At 30.6% G+C, this 14,619-nt stretch overlaps 1 protein-coding gene across 1 annotated transcript; it reads left to right on the top strand. All coding sequences in view use genetic code 12, as the record gives it.

Moving 5' to 3' along the window:
* Positions 1-10,402: 10,402 nt before the first annotated feature.
* AHR1 (Zn(II)2Cys6 transcription factor AHR1) lies at positions 10,403-12,814 on the top strand (the record flags this gene model as incomplete). Its single annotated transcript, XM_002547920.1, has 1 exon — positions 10,403-12,814. The coding sequence occupies one exon, from the start codon at positions 10,403-10,405 to the stop codon at positions 12,812-12,814; it is 2,412 nt and encodes an 803-aa protein (XP_002547966.1).
* Positions 12,815-14,619: the final 1,805 nt, after the last annotated feature.

Below are 14,619 nucleotides of genomic sequence, written 5' to 3'. Positions count from 1 at the left end.
AGGAGGAGGAGGAGTAATTGAAGGAGGGGTGGGAAATGATGGAGTTTGTTAATCCATCAACAAATATCTTGATAATGTTATTGATTGTTGACCTGACAATCTAAACAATCAGGAGTAAGATAAAATTTTTTGGCTTTGTTTTATTAATTAAAATTAAGATTTAAAGAACTGATGAGGAGACATATGTTTGTTGGACTTGAAAATTGAAAGACGATAGACCAGGGAAAATTGGAAAATAAAAAAATAAGTTATAAATATACGTGAGCAAAGTCATTTTTATTATGATTCTGGTTGACGTTATTACCCTTTCATTAGTTGGTTACATGTTAAATTAGTAATATGACCAATAGTCAGATAAAATGGTTCTATTATATGTTTACAATATTTCAAGTTCATTCTATTTCGTTGTTTTTAACAAAAAAAAATTATTTGTGAAATATTACCAATGGAAATGAAGGAATCAGTAATTGTATTTTCGCAAATAGAAAATTGCAATCTATTCCTCAATTAAACAAGAGAATACATCGTCATTGATTAAATCAAATAATCAGACCACTTTTTTCAATATTTAATCATTGATATATATATTTACCCAATCAACATAATTCACTTTACTAATCAATTGAGAATAGAACTCAATCTCCTCATCTTTATCCTTCATCATTCATTCGTTCATCACACAGTGCGAGAATCGTCATCCACATGCTCATCCTCATCATCATCAACCGGAAATGGCCAAAACTCATAACCGCGCCTGCATGCCCTCGGAAATGTACTTTTACTTAAAATCCGGAAATCTGTAATGTGCAAATTCTTGAATTGAAACAGAAGATACACAAGTTCAAACAGATATATACACACAAACATATATATATGCGTTTATACATAAAACAAAGAAAGATTTATTCCTTTCCCGTAGTGTTCCTTTTAACAATTGATGAACTTATAATATTCGTATTTTAATTTTGTTTTTCTTCTCCATATTTTTCCGTTTTTTATCCATCTATTTCATTATCATTGTTTATTGTTCATTGCTATGATTCTATGATTACTAATACTGGATTGCTTATTCAACAATGATAATGAAATAGATGATGATTAAGACAATCGTTTTGTCTTACATTCTACAGAATAATAATAGGAAATTCAACGGATGCGATTATCGTCTATTAAGTTTTTGTGATTATAAGATAGATCATACCGAATGCCCCCGGAACAGGTATTGTATTTTTAAAGAAAATTGGGCAAAGCTGACATACTGCGGTTCATGCAATCAAAAAATAACTTGAAAAACGGAATGGGATTTAAGTAGGTCTGTTAAACCTCCTACCGAACCGAAGATATCTAGGAAACTTGGAATCAACGGTTGTTGTACGTTTTAGTATAAAATTTATTTTTATTTATTATTCTGATTGTTTTTTTTTTTTTTTGAATAAATTATTTAGTCGTTGCCACATAAATTGAATTAAATGAATAATTCATATGCCTTGTGGCAAATTGAATATGGAACGCGGATACTGAAAGGAAACCGAAATAGTACTTCCATTTGATAATAGTAGTGGTAGTAGTAAGTGTGGTTGTAGATTGAGTTCCAGTAATAAACTAAGCAAGGGAAATAATGACAGGGCTCATTTCAGAGTTTAAACACATGCATACATATACATGTGTTTATTTTGCTCTCTGTTTCGGCAAATGATGAGACAGTTTCATAGAGAAATATGTAGGAATAAACGTGACGTATGTATGAAGTAAGTGTGTCAATTTGATTTTTATTTTTTTTTAGTTTTGTTATTAATGGTTAAATACTAATTGGTTAATATTGATTGTTTCCATATTTTAACAGTAAAATAAAAGTTACTTAAATTAGATGGGCGACTTATTACATACTGTCGAAGTCAGGTACTAAACTTTAAGAACAATTGAGATAGAATGAATTAATAGAATACAAAAAGGAAGTCAAAGAGTTACAAATCAACGCATGACATGTCCTTTCTTCTTTCTTTTTCTTACTCAAAACTAAACCATTTCTATAAATATTTCTTGTTTCATTCATTTTCCTTTTACCAAGAGTGGTATTGTGTTGAAGGTCAATTCGTACTTGTTTAATATTCTTTACTCCTTATTCCCCCCCCGGGTTCTTGAGTTCCTATTTCATCTTTTTCTTTTTATGTCAACGTTCGTCATTCTATTATTATTCTGTTTATATTGTTTCGTCATTCTTTTGCATAATATCTTTCTTTTATTTCTTAAAATAGAAATAATGCATGTTTAGAATTTTATGCATTTCCTTTAGAGATATCGATTATTATTTTGCAACTCCTTTCTTCAGTTTCTTCCATTCATTCTCCAAAGAAGGATAAATCAACATGCAACATTACATAATATCGTCTCAACTCTGTGATAACAACAAGTCAAGAAAATTGTAAGTTTGCACTTTGTAGTATGGTTGACTTTCTTGTACAGATATGAAGGTAGCGTAAACTATGTACAACTATGCAATTATTAAATGCTTGATAATTTACGTAAAAGTGTTTATTTCATTTTATCGTTAACTTCGTTCGTTTTCGTTTTCGTTATTTTTTTTTTGTTTGTTTGTTTGACTCGTTATAATCCTCGGAATAAATGCTTGCTTTTTTTTTTTGTTGGAAATCCGAACGATGTCAAAATATTAAAAATGTATGCGATCGGTAAATCCATCTACAATTTTATCATTTCCTCTCTTTTCTGTGAATTTACGAATTGTGTCTTTTATTTCCATCCTTTTCTGTTCCTGGGTTTTCTATATTTTTTTTAATCCATTCCACTTTTATTTCCGATCACTCAGTGTTTTAAGCTGATCAATTTTTGATACTTCCGACTCAGCGCGGCTAGGGGATTACGTAAGTTCACAAACATATATATATAGAAGTAAAAAAAGGGGAAGTTGAAGATGGATTATTGATGAATAAAATAATAATCTTAATGACCATTTTGGTGGAGTTTAATATTCACTAGTTGAAGTAACTCGGGTTAAGTTTAAAGAATTCAGAACTCTTAGAAATATTTCTAGAAACAGGCAAATTTAAAATGGCGATTGAATTTTTTTATTATAGTCAATACAATACTCCAGAAACTATTGTCTTTTTTTTTTGTTTTGTAATCGTATCTGTTGGGTTACTAGCCTGTATTAACAGTCCACCCTCTCTCCTAACCAATACACAGACGAGGAGATTGTTCTAAAGGGAAATATAAGTAGAGGAGAAATAAAGAAAACAATATATAAGGCATTTTCTTATGGCTATCAAGGTTTGTATACTTTTGATATATGGCAAGATTGACCGACACAACAAACAAACCAACAGAACTTTGACGCATTATATTGCCTGCAAATCAAGTTACATAATATTGAACACTTCACAAAATACTGCCACTGAAGGCAAGATCAACCTTAAGAAAATAATAATTAAATACCATAAAGCCAACGAGAAACAAATCACAAGCAAATCGAATTGAACAACAAATAAATTGAGTAAGTTTAACCGAATATTACAAATGTTCAACTTGTTAATGATTTATGTTGATTTTCGTTTGTTGTTTAAGATATTATTTTTCTTTCTTGCTATCATTAATTAAATCCAATCTTCTATGTTGTTGATACAACCCATAGAAGTGTTCTATGCACAAATTACAGTTTATCATTTTTGGTTTTTAGTCAAACACCTTTGCAGCAATCTTTTTTATTCATCACAATTTGCGCTTTAGCATCTATTCTGTTATTTTCTTGTATTTATTTTTGCACTACATGTGATGTTGATACTAAAGAAGCAAGCAAAGCAAATCACCGGAAATTCACAGAATCGCTCTTCTAACGAGGGCTATAATCTTTAGTTAACTACGATCCCTTTACACATATAAGTCCATTTATTCCAACCGCTGATTGTTTCCTATTTGTTTGAACCCGCTTAAGCTTTCTCTTCCTATATGCGATGGGAATAAGATTTTTATTATAGTAACCGCGTATAGTTACTTGTATTTCTTGTATTAAGTAAAATGCTTACAGCATATTCTTGTTCTTTTGAATAGTTGGCAGGTATCAAAGAAGAGTCGAAACTTTGCATTATTAAAGTGGTATGAATTTATGTATCCCGAATTTAAGTATCTTGCCTCCTTATTGTTCTTCAACTTTTGTTCTCTTAAATATTTAAAATCTATTACTTTAGATCATATTTATTTTCTTTTTGGTATATTCGGAACCATGCCCGGTCTCCGAATTCATTCTATGCTAAAGGTTTTGAACTTTCAAGTCGACTTCTTTCTGGGCTGGATTTTTTTTTTTTTTTTTTAGTTTTAGTTTTCATAGATTAAACAATCAGATGATTTTTAAAGCCGTTTCATTTCATTTTTTCAATTTTCCCATTTAAACAGCGTACACCTTTTTCTGAATTTTCACTAGTTAAAAAACTCAAAGCGTGATTGTCTATAATTAGCATGGTTTACGTGTTTATTTGGTGTTTTGTACATTTTGTATCATTTAATTAATTTTAGTGTTCATATATGGAGATTTCTTTGACTTTTGACAAAATACATGAAATTTTCATATCTAACAAATCACGAGAATGTCACAAACCTTCAATCCAAGTACAATCAAGAAAAAAATATATATATATACATAAAGACAACTAAGTACAGAAACAGCGTTTAAACATTGCATGATTTAACAAAAAGAGAAAGAGAAACTAAAAAACCGATTAAAAAAATAGTTGGGTGGAAATGCAGTTAAATAAATCAAATTATTTCATATATAGAATTTTAGTTCATTTTTTGTTTGTTGTTTTTTAGACATTGCTTCTTCATACGTTTACTTCTTCTTTATCCCTTTCTTTAAAACAAAGACAAATAAAATGAAATTAAGCTAAATTAAATTCCTGTATGTACACTTTATATCTTTGATAGCTAAAATACACGGCAAAAGAGATGTTTAACCGATCCCAATATCAACTTTAATTTTTCTTTTTGTATTCCATCGAGCCATTTTTTTTATGTATAGTCCATTTAACTCTCTTCTCATTTATGTTTAAATATTTCTTATGTCGGTTCAATGTAGAATGACTTGTTTTTGACATTCATTTCTTTTTTGTTGTTTTTGTTGTTGATGTTGATGTTCTTGCACTAATTCACCGGGGGGCTAAATGTTGCATCTGCGGCAATTGATAATGATTTAACGATAACGCAGGTAAAACCAGTATGATTTTTAGAAGTAAGCAGCAACTAAATTACATGAAAAGTAATAAACATGCAAACTTCATTACAACTTCAAAATTAAGCGATTCATTGTCACTTGAAAGAAGAAGGGGAAATATGGTACAAGAAAAAGAATGGATATTAATATTGGTGGAATTATGGTTCCACAAAACAATGAAACTCAAACGACCAACATTCAAACGTTTTCAAAAGATATGTTTTCGTACATTTATTGATTTCAAATGAAAGAACCTCCAGTACAATGGTGAACAGAATAGTAACATCTTGAAAGCAATATTATTTTATTATGTTATTATATTTTTTTTTTCTGTTCCATTCAAGATTGTTTGTATTTTTTTTGGGGGGATTCTGTGTATATTGTTTTACCCCCACAATCAAAAGTACCATTTCTAAATCAAACCCAAATCTTCACTATTATCACACAAGAACAAGAAAACGAAACAAACAAATAGACAAAGGGAGGCGACCAAAAATAAGAAAGCTTATTAAAATTAGACTATAACGCTATTCAGAACCTTTTACTCGAGTCTAGATCATTGACTTGAGCCGGTATGGAATAACAGATGAATTAGTATAGGCGAAAACTAGAAAGTTAAAACGACTCCAATACTGCATTGTAGGTTTCAATTGAATTGGGAGAAAATGTATTTGTATAAGATGTAGGTTAAGATATTGTACATCTATTCTGTACTTCACAATACAGGATATATATAAGGTAAAACAAACAAATTCTACACAGAATTAATAAAAAACCAAGAGCGTGCGTGTGTGTGTGTGGTTTTACTTTCTCTTGTATCCTTGGGTTATGTGCATATACTTAAAATCTATACAAAGAATGGAAAATAAAAAAAGAAATAGTTTCTCCGTTAATTCAATTGTTCTTTGTTACGTCACATTGACCTTTAATTCTTTGTTAATGTGTATCTTCTGTTCATTTCTATGTGTGTGTTCCAGTGGTGCGTGTGAGTGATAATATCGGTTATAAAAAAATTTACTAGCGGTCATGGAAAAAGAAAAAAAGAAAATCTGAGTAATATGATTACTCATCATATTGGTAATACACTTTAATAGGGAAAACGACAAACTGCTGGTGATGGTATACTTATTAGCTCCTTGTATTGCCTCTGTCGTTTTGAATATTTTATTCGATCCTTCTTGGTATGTTGCTGTTATTACGCGTATTCTACATTTAGTTGAGTATTTTCGTTAATTCCTTCTCATTGACTCGAATATTTATTTTTTGTTCTCGATGAGGCATATATTACCGTCCCTTTGTTTCTTTTGCGTTTTGTTGCAACAGGGATGGGAAGATGCAACCGAATCAACCATCATCTCCTCGACTATGAATTGAAGTGTGTAACACGAGAATATAATACAAACAACCTGGTTAGTATCATAACCATATATATATAGGTTTATATTATTTTTTTTTTTTTGCAAACATATTGAATACAATATTCGAGAACAATCCACATATTCATTAAACACACTGTCTTTGTTTTTAGACTTAAAATTTTGGATTGAAACACTCATCGTGAAGAGGCAAGGCTAACCTGTGTTATTATTGTCACAAAAGTATTAAATAAATTGAGGTTTTGGAGGATGAAAAACTATATTCTACATGAAGTCATTCAATATGAGATTATACACAGACCAATGATTCATCAAGAATTCATGACAATAAATACTAGTAGAATACCTATGGAGCCCTTTTTATTATCTAAATTTGTGATTAAGTTTTCGTGCCGTATTGCAATTGGGTATGATTCTTTCTTTTAATTTATGGTTTGTTGTCTAGTACTCAAACAACATGTAGTTGACAAACCTTGTGAAACTTAATTCTTGTGAAAACCAAAAAACCAATGCAAGATATAACGAAAGTAATCTTTACAGTTATGAAGGATTTGTTGGTATTTTTTTTTTGCCACATAGTTGTATTCATGTTTCTAGATCTGGTATCCTATTTCTACATTGGTCTCGAAATGCAACTCTTGCAAATTTTTCTCTCTTGTTTTTTGATACGATCAGAAAGGGGAATACTTGCCAGAGATTCTCTTTTCTTACGCTGCAGCTAAAGCCTCGACTTCAATGAAATAATCCGAGATTCTATCTTGGTAAATACTAACACACCTAGATTATAAACAATATTATTACTGTTTGTTTTATTTCATTAACAATTGAAAATAAGAGATGGGTTTTCATTTTTATTTTTTCCGGAACTCACCCACAACACCACTCGTGTATCTACCGAAAATCACTAAACTTTGATCGCACCCATTTCTTTTTTTTTTTTTCCACTGATCATTTCAGGTATCTCCGAAGCTTTCTTAGAGATTTAATTAATTATACATCAGCCATAATAAAAACGATGCTTTTATTGTCATGATCATTCACAAGTGAGATGTGAAGATGGAGGTAAAGGTGTAAAACACTCTCAGTCCGTCTCCGGCTCTCCGGGCCGCCGTGACTAATGGTAATCAATGATTATTTATTCAATTTAAGTTTATAGCCGCCTTTTTGGGTACTTGCATTGTTAGTGTAATGGGAGGTACACGCCGAATTTTTAAATGATGCAAAATAACAAAGCAATAACCTTCCTCCCCCCCCCAATGTGTTTGAAATGACTAAAATAAAGATTAGCGGTATTGGTGTTTTATAATAATCTTGATCACTAGCCATGATTGGTTTCTGATGGCAAATTATTAATAGTTTTATACTCAATGGATAGTCAATATAAAGAAACTCGAGGCGTTAAAAAGTAAGAAATACCGATTGATATTGTTTTCCGTTAGTAGATATACAGTTTACACCTTGATTTAAAGAAAGGGTTAAGTAACCCTTACTCTTAAACATATCAATGCAAAAACACGATAACTTGAAGATACTAACAACATTAGACACGGCGGCAACAAGAATTGAACCCGTTGGTAGTTCATTAAACCGATCAATTTCATTTGGATCTATTTTTTTTTTTTGCAATCTTGGTCAGGCGTGTTTTACAGATCCAGAATTTTGCCCCCCTTTTCCAACTTGATTCTGCACATTCTCCTCCACATATTGTCTCAGATGTAACATACATGTGATGATTAAAGTGAGTCTAGATGGGGGGTATTGTTTCCTTCAATGGATGAATAAATAAATGGACTTATAATATTAGCTCATTCTCTGAACGGTTCGGAAAAACCGATTATGATTAACAACTTTTTCGCCCTAACTTTTCTTTTTTTTTTTTTTTGTTCTCCATCGGGGCGAGATGCTGTGTTCTTTTTTTTTTTTTCTTAATCAACAGTACCAGTTACCGATAGAGTTATAATAATGCTCGAGAATTATCACAGTGAAAGTGGGAAATGGAAGTATGATCTCTTTTAATGTGGGTAAGCGGATTACTTATTCTTAGTAATTAAGAAGGTGGAACCGAGCTCTCATCACTGTCGTTTAACCTTTTCCTTTCAAATCAAGGGATTCAAAATCGAATCATATAGAAAGGGATAGATAAAGATTTAAAGTTTTATTCATGTAATAAGGTTAAACATTAAACATTAAACTCTTGTTCTTTTTCTTAATTACTTCCTGGAATATTCACTTCTTGATGATTCGTTTGAAATGCATGTAAACGTCATATGTTCAACTATAGAGATAAATGACCTGTCCAAGTATAAACGATACAACTAAAAAAAAATGAACCTAAATTGAATCAATTGATGATAGAATGAACAAAAACTAAAATACCAACCTAGTAGCAAAAATGAAGGAAGTACTTACCTTGATGAACAAGAAGGTGATTGCTGTTTTTGACACAAAGTTATTTTACTTTAATTCCTTTCTAGACATTTAAACCATTCTACATGGCTGGGATTGAATGCATAAACTAATTGAAAAAAAAAGGAAGGGAATACAAAAATCAAATTTATGTAAATGTACATTAGTAGCAAATGACCCGACCCACATGCATGTACTACACAAAATAAACACTACAGCTTGACTAATTATACTTGACCTTTACCGCATCTTTGTTTCTTAGTCCCACACATCATAGAACTATTTCCAGAAAGCAAAAATCAACTAAAAAAAAAAAAAAAGAAAAAAAAAAAAGAAAAATCTTCCCTTTTTTATGTTTTACCATCATACACATATTAATAATAATACCTAATGGTAATGATTTCTGTTTAATATGTAAGGTATACAAATCTTTCCTTTAGTCTAATCTTCTTTACTTTCTTTTTCTCTTTAAAAGTAAACAAACACTCAAAAAATACATACAAAGTACTTTGTATTCTTTTACGTATATTTTTTTTTTGGATTTTTTGATTCTTGATTTTTGATTCTGATTTTTTCATATAAATATTTACAAGAATAACCTGAATATCAGGATTTTTTTTTATTAAATTTTTTATTTTAAATTTTTTATTTTTATGTGTGTTTATATAAATTGAATTAATATTCATTATTATTATATTTTTTAGGTTTTCCCACTACCCTTTAAATATTTTTATCACCATCATCATCAAATAGTTTACTGCTGTTACTACTACTACTGCTACTATCACTATAACAAACTACTACTACAACAACTACCTTTCATAAATATCAATTATAAAGAAGGAGCTTTGCTTCCCATCTTTTTCCTTTTGTTTTTTTTTTTTTTTATCAATTGCATATTTCCCTTGGATAGACTGGAACAAATCAACAATCACCATTGAAGTGTATCCACTATTGTTAAAGAAATTAGGTTGTTTACTCCATGTCTTTGCAATCTAGTACTATTCATTAACATCAAGTTTACTACCACCACTACTACTATTTTATCGTATAAGTTCCCATTAATTATAATCAAAGGAGAAATATACCCCCAATCCCCCAAAGAAAATAACTGTCAATAAGCAAAAGAAAAAAAATAAAAATAAAAAAATCTATTTTCAACTAAAAACATCAACTCCCAAATTTTTAATTATTTTTTTTTCTTTGTACCATTAATCTAAAACAGAATACATACATTTGTCATTCCTTCATCATCCCCCAACATCCCCACCTTTATTGTTTCACTTTTGTATACTATCCCCTGCAATATCCAAGTCAATTGTATATTCAACAAATATCAACAACAACACTACCAACAAACTAAAGTACTAAACCTGTCAACCCTCAGAAGAGCCATTTCATCATGGCAAAGAAAAAATTAAATCCTTCCATTAAAAGAAGTAGAACAAGGTCTGGTTGTGTCACCTGTAGGGACAGGCATATCAAATGTGATGAACAACAACCAATTTGCAAGAATTGTATCAAATCTAATAGAAAATGTTACCGTGGTATTAGATTGAATTTTACTCAATATACTTTTTATGATCCAGATGAACATAAACCTAAAGTCGGTGACACTGAAAAACAACAACAAGAACAACAACAAAATCAATCACAATTAGTGTCTACTCAACAAGCATCACATCAATTCCAATTTCATTCACATTCTTATCAACAACAACAACCAATTAGACAAAGACACAGAATATTAGATCAGTCAATTACCATTGCTTCCTTATATGATGATACTAGAAATTATAGACCTTATTTGCATTTACATTCACAAGCTGATTTAAGAGAATCCGACTTACAATTCCAAGAAGATACTTATAATTCTTACATTTCCACGTCTGATAGAAAATCTTCATCATCATCCAGAAATATAGCACCACCATCAAGTTCACTTTCAATTATCCGTCCTTCTATGGACATCCAACAACCACAACCATATCAACAACAGCAACAACAGCAACCACAACAACAACCACAAACCTCCAGTTCATCCTCTGTGAGAGATAATAGTCAATTTATTTCTCAATTAACATCTCAAAACACCACTCCATTCAACCCTGATTTTTTCACTAATGAGTTGTATTCAACCAATTTTTCAACTGCTCATTTACATCAGCAATATTCAATGCCTCAACTGCTGATACTTCCTCCTCCTCAACCACCACCCCCTCCGACTCATTCTTTATCTGCTCCTCCACCATCTTCCTCATCTTCTTCTACACATCACCACCACGCAAGTTTACAATTACCACTTTTACACCACCATCATTCACTTTCTAATCAACACCAACAACATTTTATTCCGGTGGGTCCACCACCTCCTCATCCACAACTACAGCAACCGCTACCTCAACAACAACAACCACAACACCAACAACAATCACAAGCACAAGCACAACACCAACAAATAGCACCACAGAATCTACTACAACATCCTCAGGCACATCAATTTGATTATCCCCAAATGAGTTTGAATCAAAGTAATATGTTACCTTTACGATATGATATTTCAAGTTATATTCAATTGATTGAAAATGAAAAGTATTACACTTTATTGGATCTCACAAATGAAATTGATATTTGGAAGAGTATTGTACCTACTTTATGTTTAAGGACTTCGGATAAAGATAGTTTTTTATTAGATTGTTTAATGAGTTGTTCCAGACAAAATTCTCCGAATCTTCCTCAATTGACAAACGAACAGTTAAATAAATGGTTTCAAATTAAAGATTCATTGGTTGGGATTGAAAATATTCAATTGTTTGAGCATTTATTGATTAGTGTGGTGTTAATCTTACATGGTATTTATTTGACAATTACTAGAGAGCGGCTCACAGATTATCATAAGATTGTGTTGAATAATCAGTCGAAATTGTTTGCCAAAGTATTGAAAAAATTGAATACATTCATTGAAAGTAATAGAGCAAATAATTCAACTGTGTTGGTCAATTGTATTTATACAATTACTATTCTCAAATTTTATATTAACAAGAACTTTGACTTATCCCTTGAATACAGAAGTCAAAGCAGTTCTCATCATAATTCTACAAGTGGTTCTAATAGTGGTGTTGGAAGTACTGCTACTCCTGTTGGTGTAAGTGGTGGTACCCCAACAATTTCAACTGGTACGTCTGGTGGTGGTGGTGGTGGTGGTAATGGAGGTTCATCTGGGTTGGCTAATAATAGTTCAAGTGGTGGTTCTAATGGTCAAAATTCTCCAGATGATATTGTTTATCCGACTACATATTTCAATGCTGATTTATCTTATATTGTCAATCTCAGTGAACAAGAGATCAAATATTTGAACAGTTGTTATCTGGTATTTGGATATGAACAGGTTAGAAATGAATCACAATTGTATAAAGATTTATTATGGTATTTAATTAAAGTTGACTTTATGATGAACCATCCTGAAAGTTCCAATGATTTGATTATTGATTATAATGCTATCCATCAAATTGATGCACTTTCCAGTACATTGAATCCAAATCATCATCATCATCACAATCCTCATAGTCATCCTTCTGATTCCAATTCACGTCGTTATGGGAATAATCAAAGATATTACGCAAGAACATTTATTAGGGAGTTTATTAAGAAATTATTGAATATGAATAATAGTGATATCATAAGAGATGTAAATCGTCAGTTGCAGAATTTATTTGTTCAAGTTGATGAAAGTTATTTGGAGCCTGAAGTCAAACTGCAATTCAGATACTATTTTATGTGGACTTTAAGATATATCCATCCAATGAATTCATGATATCAAGAGGGGAAATGATTAATGATGAAATTTTTTTTTAATCCATTCATCCCACAACTCACACACATACAAATGTTCACTTTATTTTTATTTTTATTTTTCTGCTCCCATCCATATTAAGTTTTTTTTTTTTTTTGCTGATGTTATTGTTGTTTTATTTCAATATTGTTGATATTGTATTATCAAGAGATATTAAAGAGAGAAATGTTTAAACCCCCCCCCCCCCATTTTATTATTTTCCGAATTATTGTCTACTAATTTGCCCATTTATTTATTTTATCACCACAAAGAGCAAAAATAACGAAAGTAAAAAATAATTAAAAATTTTTTTGCCACGACGTGTCTTTTATTTTTCAATCAACCAACTTTGGTAACTGTGGGAATGTGATGGACGACGACAAGAGTGGAAGTTCCAAGTTGAACAAACCAAAACAATTACCCAAGTGGTTGAAACCAGGCAAGTTTAAACGAGGCTAACCAAAGGAGAAGAAAAAAAAATTGTATGGCGGTTTCGTTTAATTTGAAATTAAATTGAAGGAATATATTCGGGTGTTTATAGATTTTTTTTTTTTGTTTAATTTAACTATTGCATATATACAATATGTCAAAAATTTATATAGATATATTTATATATACAGCCTTTTAGATAACATCCTTAGTTTAAGTTATAAAGAAGAATATCTTGATAAGCGGGAATATTACCAAATTGGGATACTAGCGTTGCGGGACCATGTAAAGGAACAGTAGAAAAAAAAATTACCCCTTAAATTTGATTCCATTCCGAGATAAATCAAGCATGGAAACCACGAATAAGTTCAATTTTCCGGAATAAACAAAACAAAAAAAATATAGAGATTCAGAGAGACACAAACAGTGACAACAAACGAATAATGTATTTTGAATCTATCCCAAATCGAATCAAAAAATCCTATTCGATTATAAACTGTCACAAAATTAACACTAGTAAAACATTTTTAAACTTGTGTCTTTCAATTTGTTTCTTTTTTTTCTTTTACAAAAAATGCAATGTTTGATTTGGTTGCCCATTTGTTTTCCAAAAAGCATATACTATGCGCAGTTACTTTTATTTTCTAAATGGTTTGATTGAAAAGTATGTTTAACGTGCTTTCTGCAGATCCTGAGAATTTTTACAACATTTACTTGGGTTTTTTAACATTATTCAAATTACTGTTCGTTTCTTCTTGTCCTTCTTCTTCTTATTCAACAGCAACTTCCAAAGCTTAATTAAACAAGGCAAATTAAAATGTATAAAAAAAAATATTTTATTTTGACCCGCTAAACATAAGAAGTATGACAGATCGCGTTGATTTCCTCCGATTCGACTGTAGTTTCTTTAAAGAAAACTTATTCGTTCGTTCTTTCCATATCCCACTCGGTCTTTCTTTCTTCTTCTTCAAGTGGTCACGTTAATAGAAGACTTGTTACATATGTACATTAAGTTATAAAACATGCAATCAAAACTCCTTTTGTAATTTTGTGAAAAATTTCGGGATGTCTTGAACATTGTAATTTTTTTTGGTATAGATACTTTCAATTTTTTTTAACCTTCTGTACAAAATTCTCAAACAAAAATAGATCTGAGAATTTGGCTAGTTTTACCGATCAATCGTAATATGTTTGAACTAATGAGATATAATTCAAGAGATATTTCAGGAAATTTACTTTGCTTCTGCTAATAAGTCCACATTGAATTTTTTTTTTTTATTTTTCCATGAAATGAGTCTTGTGCTCATAACTAATAATTGGTTGTGAGACTTCCACCTTACAACAAAAAAAAAAAAAAA

This window comes from Candida tropicalis (assembly GCF_000006335.3).
Source record: "Candida tropicalis MYA-3404 genomic scaffold supercont3.3, whole genome shotgun sequence".
In the NCBI taxonomy this organism is placed as follows: domain Eukaryota; kingdom Fungi; phylum Ascomycota; class Pichiomycetes; order Serinales; family Debaryomycetaceae; genus Candida; species Candida tropicalis.
The sequence above is the reverse complement of the archived record's forward strand: the minus strand, read 5'-3'. Positions and strand labels throughout refer to the sequence as shown.